Genomic DNA, 22,955 nt, shown 5'->3' on the forward strand with positions numbered 1-22,955 from the left:
TTTTTTCTGATATATAAACTGCAACACTCAGGTTAGTCTCTTCAGACAGACTCTGCTAGAAAAGGAGACTGGGGTAGGGGGTGGGGGCTTTAGTGGGGTGGGTTTGGCTCAGTGGTAAAGTGCATGCTTAGCATGCATGAGGCCCTGGGTTCAATCCCCAGTACATCCATTTAAAAAAAAGAAAATAAATGACCACCTCTTCCCTTAAGAGAGCAAGTCTGGGAAAATGGCTGGAGAAGACAGACAGGATGTTACTTGACTTCCTGAAGAAACTTCTTGGCTAGAAGCACCTCCGTGTCTTACAGGAGAAGTCAGGCAGACTGTTGAGTCAGACTTTGGATCCATATAACCTTTTCCTGCCCACCCTGAACTTTCACATCTACTCCTTGTGTCTAGGTATTTGCCACAAAACTGACCTATCCTCAGCCAGTTACCCCGTGGAATGTTCAGGAGCTGAGGCAAGCAGTCATCAACGGCCCCAGTGTGCACCCAGGAGCCTCCATGGTCATCAACGAGGATGGCAGCCGCACGGCCCTGAGCGCCGCGGACCCCACCCAGCGGGAAGCTGTGGCCAAGCAGCTCCTGACACCTGCCACCGGGGCACCTAAGCCCCAGGGGACAAAAATTGTGAGTAGTGGGCAGATCTGGTCTGGGGCTGGGCCAGCTCCTGTCTGCTTCCCCATGACTGCCGGCTGACAGCTGTGGCCTCAGTGAGTGTGGTGCGGGATGCTGTGAGAGCAATTCCTGCCTCCCTCAGATGAGGCTGCCCCCATACCTGGGTGTTCCCCAGGGGCTTCCGGGTGCTTACCTGATCCCCCCAGGTGGGGCTAGAGCACCTTGGGCCTTAACACCACGATTAAAGTGGTCCTTAGACTGGACCTGGGGACTAAGGGTTTGGTTTCCGGAGTCTCAATAATGATATGTGTAATACGTATGCCTGTAACCAGATACACATGCATCTGTGATTTATTTGTAGTTTATAAAGTAGGTTTTTTTTGGTCAACATACTGCATATGAATCAGGACCAGGCTGAAGGGCTGGGTGACATGATTGGGAAGAAGAGGTCCACGTCCAGGAAAGGACAAACTGCAGGTCAGACGAGAAGGGGAAGGATGACTGGAAGGCCCATTTCCCCTGGGAGGTGGGAAACCGCTCTCCCTTCCCCGGGACCTCGTAATTGGAGGAGGAAGTGGCCAGGCCCGGCAAGCCTCATTTCGCGGCCCCGCAGTCGGCCAGGAGCCGATCTTTGGCTCCGGGACTGCCTCTGAGAACTCTGACCCGGGCACTTGGGCACAGTACTTTTCACTGCAGTGTTTATTTAGAGACAAGAGAAAGGAAGGGCCTCAGGTTTGGGTTGGCGAGGGGAGCACTCTGTGCTCCAGGGCTTCTGTTTGGATTGGCCGGTGCTTGCTAGACTGGCCTGCGAGCCTGCCCAGCTGTGGAGTTTGCTTACGCTGGACGGTGTCTCCAATTTGCGAGACTCAGATCCGAGGCTTAGCCTGGGGTTTTGGGCCTGAGCCACAGGTCTCGGCAGTTTCTCCCTTGAGAAGCTAAGGAAATAAGACCTTGAAAGTCAGCTGCGGCTCTGTGACGTGCCCTGGGCAGACATTCGTGGGAGTCCTCTGAATCCAGGTCTCCTTGGAAACATGGATGTGGGGGCGGGGGAAGGGCGGGTTTGGGCTCCTTGGGGAGCAGAAAGACTGACTCCATGCCAGCTGCTTTTAGGACTGCCTTTTAGAAGCTGAGGGGTATTCTGCTCCCTGCTCCCCTGAGTAGAAGGAAACTTTCAGCTCAGCTGAACAGGAATGAGGGGGTGGAGGGTGGGGAACATCTCTTATTAACCTCTAGCCTTTCTCTATAACCAGCTTCCTGATACAACTTTATAATCCGGGCAACACAAGAGGAAACTAAACCCGCTGTAATTTTTTCCCCCGACCTATTGTGTGCTGGGTAATTCAGGGAGACTTAGGGTCGGGGGAGGTCTCATTGAGTCTCCATCATGCCTCTGGGCTGCTGAGGGCAGCCCACGGGATGATGAGGGCAGCAGTTGCTGCATGCATCTCTTTTGAGGTAATGTTTCTGCTCATCATTTAGGAAGCCCAGTAGTTAATATACCATGAGATAAAGGGCCTTATACTCGAGTCAGCTTATACTCAAGTCAGTGAGAGGAGGGGTTCTGTCAGGAAGATGTGACCAATGGCATGTTGATATTGGTAGGAACAAAAAAATGTGAGCAGTGGTTGTCTTTTAGGAGTAAAATTACTCATGATTTTCACTCTCTTCTTTAAGTTTGTATTTTCTATATTTTCCCCTACAATAACATATCACTTGTGTACTTTTTCTTTCTTTAGAAATAGTTGAAGATCTTTTTAAAAAACTGTATAGAAGTAATACACATTCATTGTAACATAAATAACACTAAGATGATGAAGGTAAAGGTGATGGTCTGTGCCTTACTTTCCTTCCCCAGTGCCCCAGCCCCAAGGAGGCCATAGAAGCAAATTGGTGAGGAGCTAAGCACCCTTTTCCCTCACGTATAGAAACATGTAGAGTTGGGTTGGGTTTTAAATTGCTTCATTCTGTCACCTGGATTGCTTTTGTCTTGCTGGAGTACATGATTGCCATCACTTCAGGACTGGTATAGATTTAAATCATCCTTTTTCATCACTGCATAATATTCCACAATCTGTACCATGGTTTATCCACCTACGCCCCTTTCTGTGGGGCAGCCAGGCTATTTCCAGCTTTTGCCATTATAAACACTGCTACATAAACATACATGTTCCTATAACCTTGCATTGGCATCTTTTTCATAATAAAAGGCCAAAAGAAATGAGTTTTAAATGTTCTAAAATCTATTGTGAAATTGCTTTCCCAAAAGACTATGGCAATTTAAACTTCTTATTAATTTTTAAGTGCAATAAAACATTTTCAGAAAGCATTGAAGTGGGAATCAAGAACCCTGTGTTTCAGTGTAGCTCTGCTGGATGAGATTGGGCATGTATTTCTATGACATGGAATTCATATTTAGAATAACATGTTTGTATGTGTGCAGGGGGTTGTAGAGGTCTGCCAAGTCCTTTCAAGCCCTGGGGTTTTACGGCTCTTTGTAGATACGCTGTCTTCAGATGTGTCCATTTCTTGCATTTTTAGTAGACTGATTCTCAGAGGAATTCAAGATTCTGGAAAGGCCATGCATCCCCGAAGAAGACGGGGATTACTGAACAGAGGCCTGTAGCCTCGTTTGCTTGTGCCTCTGAGCCCAGAGCCAGGATCAAGCCTGTGCTGGGCGAGGAGCTATTTCCCAGAGTACCAGAGGGACTTAGTAGCTGTCTCCTAAAGATTTTTAGGGTTTCACTCCAGACTAAAAATTCTCCTTTTCTTTCGTTGAATAAAACATGAGACAGAGGCCACACTCAGCCCAGACTGAAGTGAGCCCCTTGGAACAGCAGTGATGCTGCTCAAGTTGCCACCACTCACGCCCTGTCCTCTGCTCTGCCCCCAGGTGTGCCGGCACGTGAAGAATGGGGACATCCTCCTCCTGAACCGACAGCCCACCCTGCACAGGCCCTCCATCCAGGCGCACCGCGCCCGCATCCTGCCGGAAGAGAAGGTTCTGCGGCTCCACTATGCCAACTGCAAGGCCTACAACGCCGACTTTGATGGGGACGAGATGAACGCCCACTTCCCCCAGAGCGAACTGGGCCGAGCCGAGGCCTACGTCCTGGCCTGCACGGATCAGCAGTACCTCGTTCCCAAGGTAGATCTGTCCTGGGGGCCTCTCCACCGTCCTTGGTGGCACCACTTGGCCGTTCAGGTCTGGGTCCCTGCCAGCTCCTGGGTTCGGTGGGCGGCCCCAGAGCCGGGGCATGTGGAGCAGAGGGTCCCGGCATCTTCCAGGTGGGCTCTTCAGCTCTCCAGATGCTCGGAGGCCTGGAAGGGTTTCTGTCTTGCTGCCTTTTACATGCAAGTCCACGGAGAAGAGGGGACCTTTGCAGCCTGGAAACACCAGAGGCTGCTCGGAGATGTGCAGCACTGACGAGTGCCCTCTCCTCCTGGAAGCTCCCGGGAGCAGGTGCAGGTGACTCTGCCACCTGGGGGAATCAGGCAGCTGGCCCGGTCCTTGCGTCCCAGCCTCTTTTCCCACCACACATACCTCTGTGGCTTCACACTGGACCCAGTTGTTTGAATGTAATTTTCTTTCCCTTCTCTGCTCACCTTAGCTGTCTGTTGATCCGTGAACAGGCTGACAGTAGGCAGGAGGGGTTAAGGGCCCAGTCAGGTCCCCCAGAAGTTAGAGGAAATAGTTTGATTAATTTTTGCTAATAATTAGGTGAAACAATTAGAAGGGAATAATTTGATTGCTTTGAAAATTAGCCTCTTGTCTTCTCACGTAAATAATAATAGTTGTGGCCATAATGGTGGTGACAACAAAAGCCACCGTCCGCTCAGCTCTCCCTTGCAGCAGTTTGCAGACGTTCCCTAACCCGGTCCTCACCACAGCCTTAGGAGGCAGGTGCAGTTTTCCGACGAGGAAACTCAGGTGAGTGACTTGCCAGCCAGTGATGAGAACCCAGCACATCTGACCCCCCGCCCCCAAGCCTGTGTGTTCAGCCTCGTGTGTCATGAGCCCCCTTGACAGGCCAGGCTGGAGCTGGGTGAGGGCACGTGGCACTAGGTGTCTCCTAGAACTGAACCGACTGTCTGGCTCTCTCAAAACCGTGTCACGTTTCATCACAGGGGGTGCTACCAGCAAGCGGCGGGTGGTGCATTTTTTGCTGGCAGAGTGACCTCTGGCCGTTAGCTTTGTGGGAGCTGGGTGCTTCAGAGTTCCCAGAACTTGAATGTTCTACACTTGATTTTGGTCGAAGAAAATAGAATAGGAAACTTCGTGCTTATTACACTGTGCAAAGGGTTGGCCTATTTAAATCCGGAAGTGCTTCCTCACGTGCTTGCCTGCCTCTGAGTTTTAGGTCAGGTGACAGGCAGAACACAGATACAGAAGCTTACAGCAATAAATTAATCTCTTAAAAAGTAAAAAACAAACAAAAAACACGAGGGGATGACTTGAGAGTTCACCTTACTTGTAAATAATTTCTTTTGTCAGCGATAAAGAGCTTTTGATTTTTGATAAATTTTTAGCCCTCAGGGTAAATGCCAAGAGAGGGGAATCCTTATTTTTTGCAAACATTTATAAAAATGAAACATGTCTCGAAGTCCTAAGAGGTGAAGAGCTGATTTTCTTAAGCTAGGAAAGCCATTTTTTGCTAATTTTTTTAGAGGGGGGATCTTTATTTCCCTTTGTTTCCATTTCTCTGTTCATTTTTCCATTCCTTCCCTATTTCCGAGTTCCCTTCCTTAATTAACCGTAGTACCCAATTTAAGTGCATTTCGTTGTTGGTTGTATGTATTTAACAGAGCTGTGTATTGTCTTAAAATAGGAGGCCAATGGAACTTTAGCTGTTTCTTTTCCAAGAAAACAGTTAAACACTTTTCATTTATATGTTTCTTTGTGGATTCATTTTTTTCTGCTGTTTATTGTACTTACTGAGGGCCAATGCTTTGTGAAAAGTTTTTTTAACAAGCCTTGAGACATAGTTTCCTGACTTTGACGTAATCAGCTAAAAATTCAAGTCACAGAATACCCTAATTCTCTTAAGTATCCTGACCAAAGCCATCAATTGTAATGTCATTTTGCTGGGATATTAGGTGGAATAGGATAGCTAACAATTACCTGGGGTTTTGAATCAGAAATGGTCTTTCTGATCCTAAGCAGATTTCGGGAATTCAGAAGCATAAGTAGACCCTTTCGTCAATTGCTTTAATCAGCATTCCTCCTTAGAACGCATGATTATTGCATTGAAAGCAATTTAGCCATTAAGGCAATTTTCCAGTCATGGAAAAATCTGGATGGAGAGAGAAGGCACTGAATAGATCTCGTAACTTGTAATTATGTTCTTTAAAGGAAGAAAACAAAGGGGAAAGTCTATATTTGCCCCCAGAGACTGATGAGTCAAATGCCTAATACTGTTTTGGGTCCCCTCCCCCCCCAGCAGAATGAGACCTTGTCTTTGGAATAAGATGCAGAGTATAGTTTTTCATTCACATTCATAAGTCAAAGCCTTCGATAAGAAGGGCCGTGTGTGCCCTCTGATCTTGCCTTCCACCTGCAGCACCTGTTCAGCTTATCTGTAATAATTATCTTTGACTTTACGTGAAGCCCATTGCTGCAGTATTTAAGACTGTTTGACAAGCATCCTTTTAGCCTCTGAGTTAGTGCGGGTGGTTAAACTCCTGGCACTTCTCCATGGCTGCATTTGTGAGCTCTTTACTTATGCAACATGACCATAATATTGGATGGTATTTAACAAATAAGCAAATGGTAGGGATCTTTAGATCCAAGGCACCAATTTTTCTCAAGTTCCCATAAACATTGAAAAGTTTGCAAAAATTACTTCTTAAAGAATGTCAGTGAGCCAGGCTATTTTTACTTTAGTGTGCCTTGGGTGGCCGTGAATGCAGACCCAAAGATAAGGTTCAGGAGACTGGGGGCCAGAAAGGCTGTGGAAGGTATCAAATGTGATGAATGTACGCACCCAGCCTGGAGCTTTTATAAAAGCCCTTGTTCTGGCATCTGGTAGATAACAGCCTGCCATGAACATGTGCTCCATTGTGAAGAGACACTAGTAACAGGTGTTCCTTCCTTCTGCAGCCATGCACATCAAAGCCGTCTCATGACCCCCTTGAGAAACCTCTGCCTGAGCCCCTCCCTCCCTCCCTGCAGTGGCTGACTGCAAGTCACTCCTCTGCCCTAGCTGCAATGCTGCCCCTCAGAGAGACCATTCCTGACCATCTGCACACCCCAAATCTATACGATGACCCTTTTTGTTATATTCTCTTCCATGCCGTCTGAAACTCTTTGTGATAATGTGTTAATCCAGTCATTTGTTTACTGTCCGGCTCTTCCTCATCGTAAAGGATTGTGTCTGTCTGGTCCACTGGAGTAGACGGAAGGTCTAACCCAGTGCCTCGGCATACAGTAGGCTCTCAATAAATATTTGTTAAATGGATGACTGCCTTAGAGGAGAACCAGGCCAGAAATGTGTGAAAAATACCAAAGCATAAAACCAAAATATAAAAACAAGAACACAGCTAACAGCAGCCAGACCAGATTTATGCATAAATGCGGAAAATATGCCAGAGTAACGAGAAGCAGATGGCATTATGGAGGGAAGCCTTGGGGGGCTGGATGAGTTTGAAGCAGTTTTGATATAGAACAGAGGGCAAACGGCAAAGGCAGAAGGCAATCAGGAAGCCCTGGTCACGTGCTTTGGGAGGCAGTTTGCTCTCAAGATGGGCGGCTCAGGCCCTGGCCCGGTGCGGCTGTGGGGCAGGACAGCACCAGCATATGAGGGTGGGTTGCTCTGGGCAGCTTCCAAGCAGATGATTAGGAATTACAATGTGACTTAAATTTTTTCTTTGTTCACCTCTTACCTATTTTGGTTTGTAGGATGGCCAACCGTTGGCGGGGCTGATCCAAGATCACATGGTTTCGGGTGCAAACATGACCATTCGAGGCTGCTTTTTCACCCGGGAGCAGTATATGGAGCTGGTTTACCGAGGACTCACAGACAAAGTGGGGCGCGTGAAGCTCTTTCCTCCTGCCATCCTGAAGCCCTTCCCGCTGTGGACAGGAAAGCAGGTAATTGGGAGGAAAAAAAAAATGATAAGTTGTAAAAAAAAAAATGGAAACAGACCACTCGGGAAAAGATATCCTTCTCAGGAGAGCCCAGGCCAGGATCAGAGAAATGGCAAGTCAAACAGTGGTCTGACTTTCTCTTTGGTGGGGCATTTGGATGTGGATGGTTTCGAGGGAGTGTCTACTAAGCGCAGGCTGCATAATTTCTGTCCTTTGCTTCTAACTTAAATTTGATGTCCTCATAATCCAGATGTGGGGGTCACAGGCAGCGGTGCTGATGGGAGCAGTGGTAATGTTTGTTGGGAGTGCTTCAGAAAGGTTACCTTCCTTAATCCTCACAACCAGCCTGCGGTGCAGAGACCATCATTAGCACCATTTAGCAGATGAGGATAACCTCATGGTGGTCTATCTGTGAACCTGGGACTTGAATGATTTTTAGTTGTTAATCCAGCTTCTATTCCTGAGATAAACCTTCTTGGTTATGAGGTATTTTTGTTAAACTTTTGTTTAGAATATTTGACATCTGTGTGACTTCGATCTGTAATTTTCCTTTCTGGTATCTTTGCCTGGCTTTTCTATCAGGGTAACGATGCTTTCATAGAGTGAGCTGGGAAGACTTCACTCTTCTTCAGTTTTTTGTAAGAGTTTGTGTAGTATTGATACTACTTTTAAATATTTGGTGGAATTCACCAGTGTAGCCATGTGGACTTGAAGGTTTCTTTTTAAGAAGGGTTTTTTTAACTAAAATTTCTATTTCTTGAATGCATATAGGGCTATTCAGGTTATCTGTTTCTTCTGGGATGAGCTTTAGTACTTTGTTTTTTTCAAGGAATTAATCAGTTTTATCTAAGTTGTTGAATTTATGGGCATAAAGTTACATATAATATTCCTGAGGGTGTGTCCCCTCTCTCATTCCTGGTAGTGGTAATTTGTGTCTTTTTTCTTTTTTCCTGATCAATTTGCTTAGAAGTCTGTCAGTTTTACTGTTCTCAAAGAACCAGCTTTTATTGACTTTCTCTATTTTTCTATTTCATTGATTTCACTTTGATCTTTTTTTATTTCCTTTCTTCTATTTACTTTGGATTTGATTTACTCTTTTTCTGGTTGTTTAAGGTTGAAACTGAAGCCACTGATTTGAGACTGTTCCTTTGGCATTTTGTATATAAAATTTCCACCTAAGTATATTGTATTTTCATTTTCATTCATGTCAAAATACTTAACTAACTTCCCTCTTTATTTCTTTTTTTGACCACTGAGTTGTTTAGAAGTCTGTGGGTTAGTTTCCAGATATTTAGGGATTTTCCAGATATCTGTGTTATTGCCAATGTAATTCCATTATGGCCAGAGAACATACCTTCGATAACTTGAGTCCTTTTAAATTCACTGACATTTGTTTTATGGCTTCAGATGTAATTAATCTATCTTGGTAAATGATCTGTGTGTCCCTAAAAAGGATGTGTATTCTGCTCTTGTTGGATGGAACGCTCTGTAAATGTCAGCCAGTTTCAGTTGATAGATAGTTCAAGTCGTCTACATCCTGGCTGATCCCTGTCATTTCCTACTGTCCATTGTATTGAAAACTGCTGTTTCATATTCATGTCTGCTTTTGTTGTTGTTTCCTGGTGGGTGTCATTAGGTCACCATCGCTCTATCCTGGCCAGAAATAGAAATTGATTTAGCAGAATAGACTGGGAATTTTACCGTTTAGGATGAAACTCTATAAACGTGGGTAGTTTTAGTTCAGGGACTGGTAAACTTTTTTCTGTGAAAGCCAGATGGAAAATATTTTAGGCTTTACTGGCCATATTGTCTCTGAGTTACAACTTCTCAGCTCTGCCATTGTAACTTGAAAGCAGTCATAGACAAGGCTTAAATGCATGAGCATGGCTGTGATCCAACTTAACTTTGTTTACAAAAAAAGATGGAGGGCCGGATTTGTCCTATAGGCTGTAGGTTGCCAGCCCCCAGTTTGGTTGGCTATATGTATTTGTCCACTTACTTTTCTTATTTGTATTCTTTTTATTATTTCTTTTTTACACTTCTATTTTATACGCCATCTCAAGTTATTTTGGAAAAGGATTTTTAAGTCTTAAGTAAGTGCACAAGGTTTATTAGAATTTTGTTCAAACATAAACAGTGTGTTCAAAATAGAACCAAATAGTGGACAAAAAGATTGTATATCTAGAGCTACAGATATGTTCATCACCTTCAATCTGAGAATCCAGCCTAAGGAAATAATCTGAAATACAGTAAAATCTGCTTGAGAAGAGCAGTCCATTCCATCATGGTTTATATGGTGGAAAATTAGAAAAACCTAGATATACAGCATTGGGCCTGAGTAAATCATGGGACATTCATTTGTTAAGATATTATGTAGTTGCTTAAAACAGGTTTTGGTTTTTTTTTAAGCATTTTTTATTGATTTATAATCATTTTACAATGTGTCAAATTCCAGTGTTCAGCACAATTTTTCAGTCATTCATGGACATATACACACTCATTGTCACATTGTTTTCTCTTTGAGTTATCATAACATTCTGTGTATATTTCCCTGTGCTATACAGTGTAATCTTGTTTATCTATTCTACAATTTTGAAATCCCAGTCTATCCCTTCCCACCCTCCACCCCCCTGGCAACCACAAGTCTGTATTCTCTGTCTGTGAGATAGGTTTTTAAAGGCCATGTAACAGTCTGGAAAATTCTCTGACATAATGTTGAAAGAAGAAATTGATTACACATGGGATTGTGTAGTCTTGGTTGCAATTATGTTAAAAATATAAAGCTGGTTTGGTGGTGCTCAGTTCTTTTAGCTTTTGTTTATCTGAGAAGCTTTTGATTTCTCCAACAAATCTGAATGAGAGCCTTGCTGGGCAGAGTATTCTTGGTTGTAAGTTTTTCCTTTTCATCACTTTAAATAAATCGTGCCACTCCCTTCTGGCCTGTAGAGTTTCTGCTCAAAAATCAGCTGATAACCTTATGGGAGTTCCCTTGTATGTTATTTACTGCTTTTCTCTTACTAATGTTTAATATTTTTTTCTTATCCATAATTTTTGTCAGTTTTATTACTTTGTGCCGTGATGTGTTCCTCCTACGTGGAACTCTCTGTGCTTCCCGGACTTGGGTGACTGTTTCCTTTCCCAAGTTAGAGAAGTTTTGGGTTATTATCTCTTCAAAATTTTTCTCAGGCCCTTTCTTTCTCTCTCCTCTTTCTGGGACCCCTATAATGCAAATATTATTGTGCTTCGTGTTGTCCCAGAGTTCTCTGAAGCTATCCTCATTTCTTTTCATTCTTTTTTCTTTTTTCTGTTCTGCAGTAGTGATTTCTGCTAAATCTGTCTTCTAGCTCACTGATCCGTTCTTCTGCCTCATTTAGTCTATTCTTGGTTCCTTCTAGCATGTTATTTCAGTGATTTTTATTTTTCAACTCTGGGTATTCTTTATATTTTCCAACTCTTTGCTGAAAACTTCACTCTGTGCATCTATACTCCTCTTGAGGTCTCTGAACATCTTTGCCATCATTACTCTAAACTCTTTGTCAAATAAATTGCCTACCTCTTCATCACTTATTTCTTCTTCTGGGATTTTATCTTGTGCGTTGGCCTGGGAGATACTCCTCTGCTGCCTCATATTGTCTATCTTTCTGTTTGTGTATTTAGGTAGGTTAGTTTCTCGACCTTGGAGAGGTGGCCCTCTGTGGGAGACGTCCTGTGTGTCCCAGCATACACTCCTCTCTTGTCACCCAAGGGCCAGGGTCCAGCCTAGTCTGGACTATCCCTAGGCTGTTGAGTGTTTTTATCATGAAAGGGTGTTGAGATTGTCAAATGCTTTTTCTGCCCCGCTTGACTTTACAGATACGAGGTGGGAGGTCGCATATCCCTGTCCTTAGATGGTTCTCTCAGACTTTCCATCCTGACTGTGCCCAACTGGCGGTCCTCACCGTGCACGGTGCACTTTGATGGAAGTGCAGCCTGTGGTCAGCATCCCAGGGAAGTCACCCTCCTGCGGTTACTCCCCACCCCCTCTCCTGGCAGTGCCGGCCTGGTGAGGAATGAGGGTCTTGAGCTTCCGGATCATTTTCTGCCAAAATAACGAGGAGTCTTGTCTGCTTTCTTTAAAGCTGTCCCCTGACTCCTGGTGCACATGCATGAGAAGGCAGCCGCTCCCATAACTGCCCTGATCTCACTGTGTACGCTTGGATGCCACTTTGTGGGGCCTGGTACAGGCACACAAAGAGCTACTGATGCCAGCTGTTGGTTCCCAGAGCAGCCTGGTGCCTGTTAGACTGGTCTGTCTGCCCAGGCCTGCTGTGTCTTTGGGAATGTGTGCCCTTGGCCTCTGGAGCTGACCCGTGTTTATCCCCAGGTACGGCTGCCCCAACATGGGTTCTCTGCGGAGCAGCTGCTGCTGAAATTGCCCCTCTCGGCCTCCTGTTGGCAGCCATGTGTTGATTGATGGGCCTGTTGGGCAGGGAGAGGACTCTCACCCTTTCTGTAGCCATAATCAACCCCAGTGAAATAAGAGTATTTCTGGTATTAGCTCTGTAAAAGCGAGTTGTATGGGAGCCAGCGGATTGCCGAGTCGTCCCCTGACCAGTGTGCCCTGTGGTGCGCTGCACACAGACTCTGGCCCCCGGCGCTCCCTGCCTGGGTGGCTTCAGTGACTTCTCGTGTACTTCCGAAGTACCAGTCCTTCTTGTCCGTGTCACTTAGAAGGCTTTTTCTCTGCAGCATTTATTTAGCCTCAAAGTCCAGACCAGGAGTGTATTTGGGACAAGCGATACTGTTAAAAGTTAAATCAGAGCACATCACTCCTGGGATCAAAGCCTTCCAGATGCCTTCTCACTCGAACTCAAAGCCTCCTGCCCGAATCGCATGATCGGATCTCAGCAGGGCTCCCTTCTCCTGCTCTGCTCTGGATCCTCCTTCCCAGCTTTATTTTCCTCCAAAGCGTGGACCCCCTCAGGATCGGAGGCTCCGTAGAGGGCAGACTATTTTATTCACGACTGTCCCCAGCGCCCAGCTCATAGTAAGCACTCAATATATAACTGCTGAACGAGTGAGCGGATCTGACCTGTGGTCTACAAGTGGGCGATGCTAAGGCCGAGAGAGCACTGCCCCGTGGCCCACGGCCGGTGATGGAGCGGACACTGGAGCACACGCTCATCCCCGAAGCTTTGCCGCAGCCCCGTTCTCAGTCAGATGCCTCGGGCTTCCCCCCTGAAGCTCTTCAGAGGGAAAACTCTGGATTCCTAGTCTTCACATCCCTTCCTCCTTGGCCCCCACCCAGAAGTCAGAGCCAACTGTTGGGGGGGGTGTTACTAACTGTATGTGACAGCTGTTGTCTGTTTCAACGCGGCCTGAAAACGAGAAGGATGCCTCTGACGATGCTCTTCAGCCTTCGGGGCCGACGTGTCGGGGAGCAGTGTTCGAGCCCCGCCATCTCTCCCCACCCTGCCGTCTTTGTGGTGGTTGTTTGTTTTGTTTTTTTTAACCACGTATATACTTAAGTCTTTGTTTCCTGTGATGCCACAGCAATTTTCTTTTCCTTTCCTTCCTTTAGCCTATTTAGGAACTTAGTTTTCAGATCTAGAGGATCGTTCACTCTAAGAAGAATTATGTTAGGAAATAAAAATCCTAGTGAAGGAAGTTCTCAGTGGTATGTGTTTGTCTCCAACCCTAAGTTCCCTCCTGAGTCATGTAAGCAGAAGAGTAAGAAAGAACTGAGATCAACCTGTCCTACAGAAAAGAAACTGTCTCTTTTTTAGGGTTTTTTGGATATTTTTCCTGCTTGACTCCAGCTCATCAGAGCAGAGTTGTCTGCCTTTCAGGACGAACAGGGACAAGAGATCCTAAGAGGGAGCTTCTCAGCTTTGCTCCCCGCCATCAGCTTTGTCTTCTTTTTCTTTCAAGGTCGTGTCTACACTGCTCATCAACGTGATCCCGGAGGACCACGTCCCCCTGAACTTGTCGGGAAAGGCGAAGATCAGCGGGAAGGCCTGGGTGAAGGAGTCTCCTCGGCCCGTTCCTGGCTTTAACCCCGACTCCATGTGCGAGTCCCAGGTGTGGCTGCCCAGCTGTAGGGGTGGGAGGCCTCTGGTCCCGGGTACAGGCAAATCGACTTAAAACCAAGGCAGAGAAATGGAGGCACATGCACAGAAGCAGGTGTTGTGCCTCAGAAGGGAAGGAGTTGTACCCAAGTTAGTGTCAACTTTGGTGCTGGAAAGGATGAGAGTCCGCTGCTAGCATTTGATGCTCAGTATAAAACCCATAGCCAGCTTGGGAAGGCTTCTACAGCGGAGGGCCCCTGAACTTGACTCTGCAAAGCTTAGCTCTGTTTTCCCCTGAGATCCCTGAGAGGCTGGAGATTGGCGTGTGGCTATGAGGTCTCACACCTCCCAGCTCCAGGCCTAGCAACCACGCCTCGGGGGCAGCCCAGGCCAGTCAAACCCTCCTTTTAATTAGCTTCTATTGCTCTAACCCAACTTTATGAAAGTACAAATTTGGGCCTTAAAGAATATTAGAAAGGTTATGTTTTTCTTACTCCTGGAATGCAAGGGAGGGAGGGCCTGGGCCAAGGTCATGGTTATGAAGTTTAGACGCTAGACATTCTTATTTCCAATCTCAAGGTCTTTGTCAATGATGTTTGACCTCAAGTCAGTACGAATGAGTGGAGAGCACAGGGGGACATAAGAACACACTGAAATGTCCATATGTGTGGTGTAGTCCCTAAAAAAATAATTTTAATGTCCTATATATGCGCACCTCCTTTATTAAAAAAAAAAGGGGGGGTTCCGTTTATACCCTACTTCTTGGCATGAAGGACTTGAGGCAGGTTACTGTAAGGTTAGTAAAACGTGGGATAGGGGGCTCACACAGGAGGTGTCACCTCCAGCTCAGCACCGGTGGCTGTCCCTCCGCAGGTAGTCATCAGGGACGGGGAGCTGCTCTGCGGGGTGCTGGACAAGGCACACTACGGGAGCTCGGCCTACGGCCTGGTCCACTGCTGCTACGAGATCTACGGCGGGGAGACCAGTGGCAAGGTCCTCACCTGCCTGGCCCGCCTCTTCACCGCCTACCTGCAGCTCTACAGAGGCTTCACCTTGGGTGAGTGCCGGGCAGGTGGCCCTGGGCCCCGCTCCCCTGGCCAGCACGCCCGCCAGGATGTCCTCCCGGCTCTACCTCCAGGGGACGGCCAGGCTCCTTCTACGAGGGTGTCCTCACTTGGCTGCCAGGGACATTTCACAGCCTTGCTCCTCCTCTCCCAAGCACCCCACCAGTGTTTATTCGCATGGTATAGAGCAACCCCGCTGCCATTCTGTCCCTTTCTTGTCCCCACCCTTTATGGTTTTCTATTCCTGAGACTGACTTTTTCACACTCACACTCACCTCCACTTCTCTCCTGCAAATGCCCTTCTAGAATCTTCTGACCACTCTGTGCCCTCTGCAAAGGGTCTTCCCTGTTGTCAGGAAATTAAAACCATCCAGCATTCAGCTGCCGGAGAGAGCCACCAATATTGATTTGATGTGTGTCTTTCTGGGCTTTCCAAGTCCAAATACGTTCAGACCAAATGGGATCCTGTACTACCTTGTGTTTTGTGATGTGCTACGCCCCCTGCCCTCCCCCCTGTTTCCAAATGTATTTTATAAATATCCCTTTGAGCTGATACAAACCTGCATCCTCAGGTCTGTGGCCACAGACTATTCTAGTTGTGCAGATGTTCCGTAGTTTATTTAACTAGTTCCTGTCAGTAAACCTTTAGTAACCCCTTTTCCTGGTTTTCACTATATTGCTGGGATGAGCATCCTCGAATAAACATCTTAAAAAAACAGTAGAGGAAGACTCCTCACCCAGACCATGATGAGGATCAGCCCAAACCCTCAAGCCAGGCTTGCAGCCGCTTAGCACGTGGACAAAGAGATGTTGGGCCCCTGAGTACAGAGACCATCCGGATGCCATGAGACTGAGCGGGAGCAGGGCCAGGCCGGGCGTCGAGCTCTGAGGGCGGGCTGGGCTGGCGGTGGTGCCTTCCTCCAGCCCTCACCGCTGGAGGTCATCACTGAAGGGACAGCAAGGCAGCCTGGAGCTGACCCCACAGAAGGAGCCACTTGCATGGTTACGGCTTCCTCACAGAGGGACAGTTTCTTTCCTGTCCCTCTCGCACGAGTTCCTCTGAGACCCTCAAGCTTCCAGGACGTTGCATGTGGGAGTCCCCGGTGTCTTAGCCCGGCTTTTGAACAGTGCAGCCACGGTCTCCCTCCCACTCAGTCCTTGGCTAAGGGACTTTGGAGTCCAGCAGGTCTCCGAGGTAGACAAGAAATAGCTCACTGAAAGGTGAAGTGGGAAGATTTCCTGCCCAAGGTGAGGTGTGCCTCAGCCCTTGGAAACTAGGACAGTCTTAACTGAAGGGACCCTGGCTTTTCTCCTTCCAGAGCAACGGGGAGGACCCTGCGGTGGTCGCCCGGGGGCTCGAGTGTGTCTGTGTGCGCCTGCGCACGTGTTCTCACAGCTGTATAGGGTGGTTCCACGACATGGGACTTCTGGGTGTCAAAACCAGGATATCCTCTCTCTCCCTCTCATCTTTCCTCAAACTCAGTTTTTGACCCAAAACTTCACCTCTAGCCCATTCATCCAACATGTGTTTATTGAGTGGAGGGAGTACGGCCGGCGGCTAAGAGCACAAGTGAGGGACCTGGGCTTCAGTTTACTTCCTGCCCCCGTAACCTTGGGCTCACGTTTGAGCCTCAGTTTATTTGCAAAATAGGGTTATAACGCTTGGCCTCTGGTAAGCACTTCAGAGATGGTAGCAGTCTCTTAATAGCAATGTGAATGGCACCATGATTATTCAGGTGCTTCCTGTGTGTGTGACATGTGCCCCGTGCCCTGACCTCACCAGGTTTACGGCCCGGTGAGAAGTCAGGCCCGGTCACATCCAGGCTTGTCTGTTTCGCTTCACAGGCGTGGAAGACATTTTGGTGAAGCCGAAGGCGGACGTCAGGAGACACAGGATCATTGAAGAGTCCACCTGCTGTGGGCCCCGGGTGAGGAGGGCCCGGGAGGCTACCGCCTGCCGTGGCGGGGTGGGCACCGACGGAGCAAAGCCCGCACCCTCCTCACTTGGCTACAGCCTCCAACGTGTTCCTTTTCTCATTCTAGGCTGTCAGGGCTGCGTTAAACCTGCCAGAAACTGCATCATGTGATGAGGTCCGAGGGAAATGGCAGGATGCCCATCTGGGCAAAGACCAGAGGGATTTTAACATGATTGATCTGAAGTTCAAGGAGGAAGTGAACCATTACAGCAACGAAATTAACAAGGTTAGTCCCGCCGTATGCGCACTTACCACCACCATTTTGAATGCTGGTCTTTTCAAAAACTATATTTTGATTCTCTCTTTGGGCCCCTTAGAGCAATTGGGCTGTTTCACAGCTGTCTAGGTGAGATTTGAGATGGGCAGAGTAGAAAGCATCGTTTTGAAAAACCAAGGGCTTGGTTCCCTTATCCAGTTAGGGTCTGGAGAGGTCTTTGATTAATGCTGAGAGAAAAAGCTTCACACTGCCTTTCATTTCAAATGTTTGTATTTTGGGATGACTGCATTAAAGGGGACTGAAGAAAATCTTTCCTATGGGGCCACTAAGGCTGGAGGGGCAGAGTGAAAGATCGAAAACACCAGTGCTGCTTGTATAGGGTCCTGGGTTCGAATCCCAGCTCTGCCACGTACTGGCTGGGTGATCTTGGGCCTCACGTGATGTAACCAGTCCGAGCCTTGATGTCTCCCTTGAAGAGGGGGATGTGAAGAGCTCCTGCCTCATGGTGTTGCTGAGAGGATCAAGGCGCTAACGTGCACAGTGCTCTGGGCGAGGTCTGAGTGCCCCGTGAGTCCTCCCAGGCCCCTTCCCGTGCAGCTGAGCAAAGAGAGGGAAGTCCCTGCACGAGCCAGGATGGCAGCCTGATTCTCTCTGTCTTCCTGTCCCAGAGCTGGGGCTTCCAGTCCTGCTGCTTGAAGGAGCCTGCCTGGTCCTCACCCTGCCTCCAGGGCCGTGAGGGCCCACCTGAGGGAAAAGGGGAGGCGAGGTCAACCCGCAGCAAAAGTCAGTATTGGCTTCTGTGCCCTCTTAGCTGTCTGTCAGCCTTCATTAAGCTGCCAAGAACTCAGACCTCATTGGTATAATTCCATCCCTGAAAGGCTTGGTCCAGAGGAGCCTTCCCAGGCCCACGGGAGAACCAGGAGGCCCAGCTTCCGGGGCTGACTGGGGATGCTGCGGAGGGATGTTGTCTCAGAAGCATCTCAGGGTTCCTGCATCTCTTCCCACCCACTCTGCCTCTCCTGTGTTGGGCTGGGTCTCTGCAACCTTGGGCAGAGGCATAAACAGACTCAGAGCCCCCTCCCAGCGTCTCCCAGGTCCACCTGGGAGCTCTGCCCACTTCCATGGGCTCAGGAGCCCAGGTGAGACTCGTGCTGGGTGCTTGGGCAGTGTGCTGGGAAACGTGACTGGGACGCGGACATTGGTCGTCATTGCCAGGTGTGCGGGACCAAGCCAGGCTCTACTGGGTGAGTTCCCAAGGGTACCACCTTAGGTTTTATTTGTAACCAGCTGCTTTTCAGAATCACAAACTGGAGAGGCTGGCTCCGCTGCGTCTCCTTTGCTTCTCCCTTTTTGCTGCCGTTTGCCAGTGACAGGAACCTTGGGCTTCCTGGCAGCCGTGCCAAGGGAGCACAGTGAGGGCCATCCCTTAGACACCTCTCTAGGGCTTCTAGTGGAAGAGTTGTTGCCACATAAGACTTCTCACCTCGAGTGGGATGTGGCACTTCTCTCCAGGTAAGTAGTCTGAGTTGACTTGTGCATCCTAGACTTGCCTTTGCAACCTGGGATTCCAAAGAGGGTGAGTCACCGACTGATGTGTGTATTCAATCCCCAGGTGTGCATGCCTTTCGGCCTGCACAGACAGTTCCCAGAGAACAACTTGCAGATGATGGTGCAGTCCGGAGCCAAAGGTTCAACTGTGAACACCATGCAGGTGGGAGCCAAGGCAGGCTGGCTGGCTTGCCGAAGGGTGGGGTGATTGCCGGAGGCAGCTTTCAGATTTTGCTTCTGACTTGAAAAGGACCCACATTGCGTATAAAATGTGGCAATTAATGAAAAGTACACAAGTGTATTGAAATCAGTACAGGAGCTAACCACTCTTAACACGCCAGTATTATAGACAGGTTCAGATATAAATATCCGGATGTTGATGTGTATAATACAATTGTAAATTCATATACTGTATTATTGTATTATATGCGGTATCTCTGCATGTGTGTATGTATATAATCTTAGCTGAGATCCTGAAATTTTTCATAAAAGTTTAAGAAACCTCTACAATACTTACAATATCCTTTGATTGGAGGCTCAGTTTTTTCCTCAGAAAGTGCAGTGCTATCACAGCGTTTTCACAATCTTAGCAACTTCCTTTTTTTAGTCTTGGTCACCTCAAGAGGGTCTTAAGGACCATCTCATTGTTGTGTGTAGAGCAATAGGAATGGATTTAAAGGCTGGAGACCATCAGGAAGCCCTTTGGACTGAGTAAAATGCAGACGTACTGTTCTTTTCCCCCCAAGAGTATTAATATGCAGTTTGACTCTCTCTTGGCCTAGGAAGGTTAAGGATCACAATGAATTACTTTTCCTGCTGGTCTCAGCTTCCCCATTAGGACCCTGAGGTCCCCTCCAGGTATCACCTATGATGCTTCTGAAAGTGGCCGCTTTTACAAGCATCGCCCATTTTCAACTGACCCCAAACGTGGAAATTCCAACAAAAGGAAGACATAGTTGTTTTCCTGAAACGTAAGCCTCCTGGGCCGTTTAGAAATCTGGGTTGTCCTTCAAGGACTCAGTTTCCACATGGTGTTTCTTGAAGGGCGAGCCCTCCGTCCCCTGCTGGGACAGAGCGTTGTTGAACATGCGTGCGGGCCTTCAGTCCCCTGTGGGTTTCCTTTTCCGCAGATCTCGTGCCTGCTGGGCCAGATTGAGTTGGAAGGTCGGAGACCCCCGCTGATGGCGTCTGGCAAGTCGCTGCCCTGCTTCGAGCCCTATGAATTCACCCCCCGGGCCGGCGGCTTCGTCACCGGCAGATTCCTCACGGGCATCAAACCTCCTGTATGTATTCTGACTTTTCCTTTTGGCTCTTCTCCTCAAGGCTAGGCTCAGAATAGGCGGCCTGTGACTTTCACCAGCAATTTCAGCAAGGACAGCCAAGCAATAGGTGCAGGCCGTCCCTGCTCGCCCACTAGACCCTGAGGCCCGTGAGGACCGCGGGGACGCGACCACGTCATAGTCGCCTTTGTCACGTCAGAGCCCAGCACGGTGCCTGGCACCCCATAGGTGCTCAGGAAGGGATTGCTGATAAATGCAAAGATGCTGAAGATCAGTGCCAGCTCCATCTCTTCCTGCTGTGTGCCCCCTCCCCACCCGTTCTCAGCTGCATGGGAAGGCAGCTGGGGAAGGGGAACCCCTCACCAGCGTGCTCTGTGCTGCCGGAAGGAGCACCACAGAGATTCATTTCCCCTAAAGAGACCCTCCGTGGCTCCTCCTTGACCCTGGGAAATTGACCAGCTGTAGCAAACGTCTAGTTTTCCCTTGGTCAGCAGAACTCTCCCCTGAGAGGAAAGCTTTCCCCTTACGCTTGTCAGAAATGGCTTTTTGAATGTTAGTACCTTCTGTTCCCTGGTTGAGTGCATCTCTGCCTGGACGCCTCTTGTGTTCAGACAGCTCAGTCCAGGTTGTGAATGGGACTGACACTTTGTGTCAAGGCCACTGGCTGCTCCCAGGGCTCCTCCATCGGTCCCATACACATGCTCTCCGGTGGCCTCTGGCAAAGGATGATGGAGAACTGACGTCAACCAGAGTTTTTCAGCTCAGGTTGTGGCCCATTGATGAATCCTGAAATCACCGTGGTAGATAGTGACTGCCATCTCTTTAGGTAATGAAATAGAACAGGGTAGTAAAGAAAGCATCAGAGTAAGGGATGGGGTGATTTCGTAAAGTTCTAGTTTGAGTCGTATGTCTTTATCTGCACATGTGGATGTGTGTATGTGTTTGCTGATTACCGTCACAAATGTATTTCTTGTTACGGAAGTTTGGAAAACACTCCGTCCCTCTGTTAACACTCTTGGAAGCAGAATTCAGACACACGGCCTGGACGAGGCACAGTAATGAGGCAGCCAAGCCGTTTCTATCTGGAAAGTGGGGTGTAGGGTGTGGGGGGGTGTGGTCCTGAGGATGGACCACACAAGTGCAGGTGGAGCCCTGGCTCCTGTGAGTGGAGCTGCATTTCTCCCCTACTTGTCCCTCTGCTCTCAGGCAGGGTAAGACAGAGGTAACCCTGCGGTGAGGGTGTGGTGCAGAGGTCACTGGGGCCATTGGAGCCGTCAGTGCCAAGGGCCCTAGGAAGTCAGGCGAGGCTGCTGGGGGCATTGGCCTGAGCCGCCCTTCACGGCCACCTCTGGGCCTGGGTCCCTCTTCTCCCGCAGGAGTTCTTCTTCCACTGCATGGCCGGGCGAGAGGGTCTGGTGGACACTGCAGTGAAGACCAGCCGCTCCGGCTACCTCCAGAGGTAAAGAGCCCCTGCTCCGCCCGCCTCCTTTAGATCGATCAGCACCCCAGGTCATCACTGTGGTCTTTCACGTTTTCATGGACAATTCACTGAAGATCCCTTTGGGTGAAAAAACTTAAAAAATGTCCATGGGTGGCCCGAGACAGAAAACAACAGGTGTTCTCCCCCTTCTAAAGGGCTGGTAGAGCGTGAGCTCAGAGGTTTATACGAAGCACCCCTGCGGGTGTGCTGTTCCCCTGGCGAGGTCGTGGATGCGGGGAAGGGTCTTGGGGTGATGAGCTGGGCCTCCGCCCTGTGACGGCTCAGTGGTCAGAACAGCTCAGAGAGGATTCTGGGTCCTGTGAGTCAGTAACGGAGTTCCTGCCCCGCCGGGTGCAAGTTTCCCATCAGGGTTCCCCAGCTTGGACCTGCTTGTTTAGTCTCCTCTCTGGGAGGAAAGGGATCAAGTAGGCTCTCTGACTGGCCTGTCTGGTCAGGTGCGGGGTTGAAGCTTAAAACGGCACACAGCCTGACTCCGGGGTGCCGGCAGGAAGGGCTCCCTTCACGCCTCCCCCCACCCTGAGGGTGCAGTTATGGGGGCTCCGCCTTGGGATTTTGGGGTGGTGTGTCTCCCTAAGTCCAGAGAACCTGTGCTGGTGGAGATGGTGGTGGGAAATGGAGGAAGTGGCAGAAATCACCCCTGTGCCTCTCAGGCCTGGAGCGCAGCTGACAGCTGAACGGGGCGGGGGGCCCTCTCTTCTCCCCCTCAGAGACCTACCTGTGCGCTCCAGTTTTGTCCTTCCCCGCTTCTGAGCTCCAGATTCGCCTCCCTTGTTTCAGTCCCTTCCCCTGACCTCCCAAGGCTGCATGTGTAGCCCATGGGGTGGGGTGGAGACACACCTGGAGGCCAGTCTGTTGGGAGCCCAGCTGCACAGGTCGGGGGCAGGTGCTCCATGCACTTGGATGAGCAGATTCCAGGGCCAGATCTTCCCGTGAACAGGGGTTGCACCCCATCCTCTTAAAACATTCAAGACTCACGTAGTGTAGAAAACACTAGGAAACAAATGACTAAATAAGTCTGGGGGTGGGGCATCCATGGATGGGGGCGGGCATCCCCGAGGCCATTTTAATGCAGAGCAGGGAGGAGGAGGCGGGTGGCAAGGATCCTGGCTGGAACAGCAGCCCCCCAGGAGCAGCAGCTGTTGGGGCAAAGGGCACAAGCATTTGTGGGACCCACCAGCTGGTGGAGGCTCACGGCAGAGCGGGCGAGTGCAGCGCTGCAGACAGGAGGAGCTGGAGGGGGCTGGTGCGGCCGTGGCAGACGCCTAGGCTGCAGGTCAGAGGGCTGCCTCCCAAGGGTGGCGATGGAAAGGGAGACACCGATGTGGCGAAGACACGGGGCAGCCGGTGGAAACGAGTTAAGAGTCAGGAGGCGTCAGGCCCAACAGACTTTTCGGGCCCGAGTGGCAGCAGAGTGGGCAGAACACAGGACAGCGCTGCAGAGGGGACAGAGAAGTGTGGCTGGGGTGAGGGGGCGGCAGCAGGTATGCAAGTGGACATGTTCCAGAGACGGACCTGAAGCTCAGGAGGGCCTGGGGGTGCAGCCTTCGGGCCGGTGCCGATGCTGAGAGCTGCAGCCCGTGACCGACACCTCAGGGTCTGCAGCACAGGGGTTGTGGGTGCGTG

At 49.2% G+C, this 22,955-nt stretch overlaps 1 protein-coding gene across 1 annotated transcript in view; it reads left to right on the forward strand.

Moving 5' to 3' along the window:
- The window catches only part of POLR1A (RNA polymerase I subunit A), a 60,318-nt gene that overhangs the window by 19,721 nt on the left and 17,642 nt on the right, over window positions 1-22,955 (forward strand). Inside the window, exons 12-21 of the mRNA XM_072951524.1 lie at window positions 397-627; window positions 3,506-3,760; window positions 7,511-7,702; window positions 13,610-13,759; window positions 14,620-14,803; window positions 16,656-16,738; window positions 16,854-17,012; window positions 18,616-18,714; window positions 19,682-19,834; window positions 21,208-21,290. Of these exons, the coding sequence (XP_072807625.1) occupies window positions 397-627; window positions 3,506-3,760; window positions 7,511-7,702; window positions 13,610-13,759; window positions 14,620-14,803; window positions 16,656-16,738; window positions 16,854-17,012; window positions 18,616-18,714; window positions 19,682-19,834; window positions 21,208-21,290 (1,589 nt within the window). The remainder of the gene's footprint in view (window positions 1-396; window positions 628-3,505; window positions 3,761-7,510; window positions 7,703-13,609; window positions 13,760-14,619; window positions 14,804-16,655; window positions 16,739-16,853; window positions 17,013-18,615; window positions 18,715-19,681; window positions 19,835-21,207; window positions 21,291-22,955) is intronic.

This window comes from Vicugna pacos, chromosome 28, assembly GCF_048564905.1.
Source record: "Vicugna pacos chromosome 28, VicPac4, whole genome shotgun sequence".
In the NCBI taxonomy this organism is placed as follows: domain Eukaryota; kingdom Metazoa; phylum Chordata; class Mammalia; order Artiodactyla; family Camelidae; genus Vicugna; species Vicugna pacos.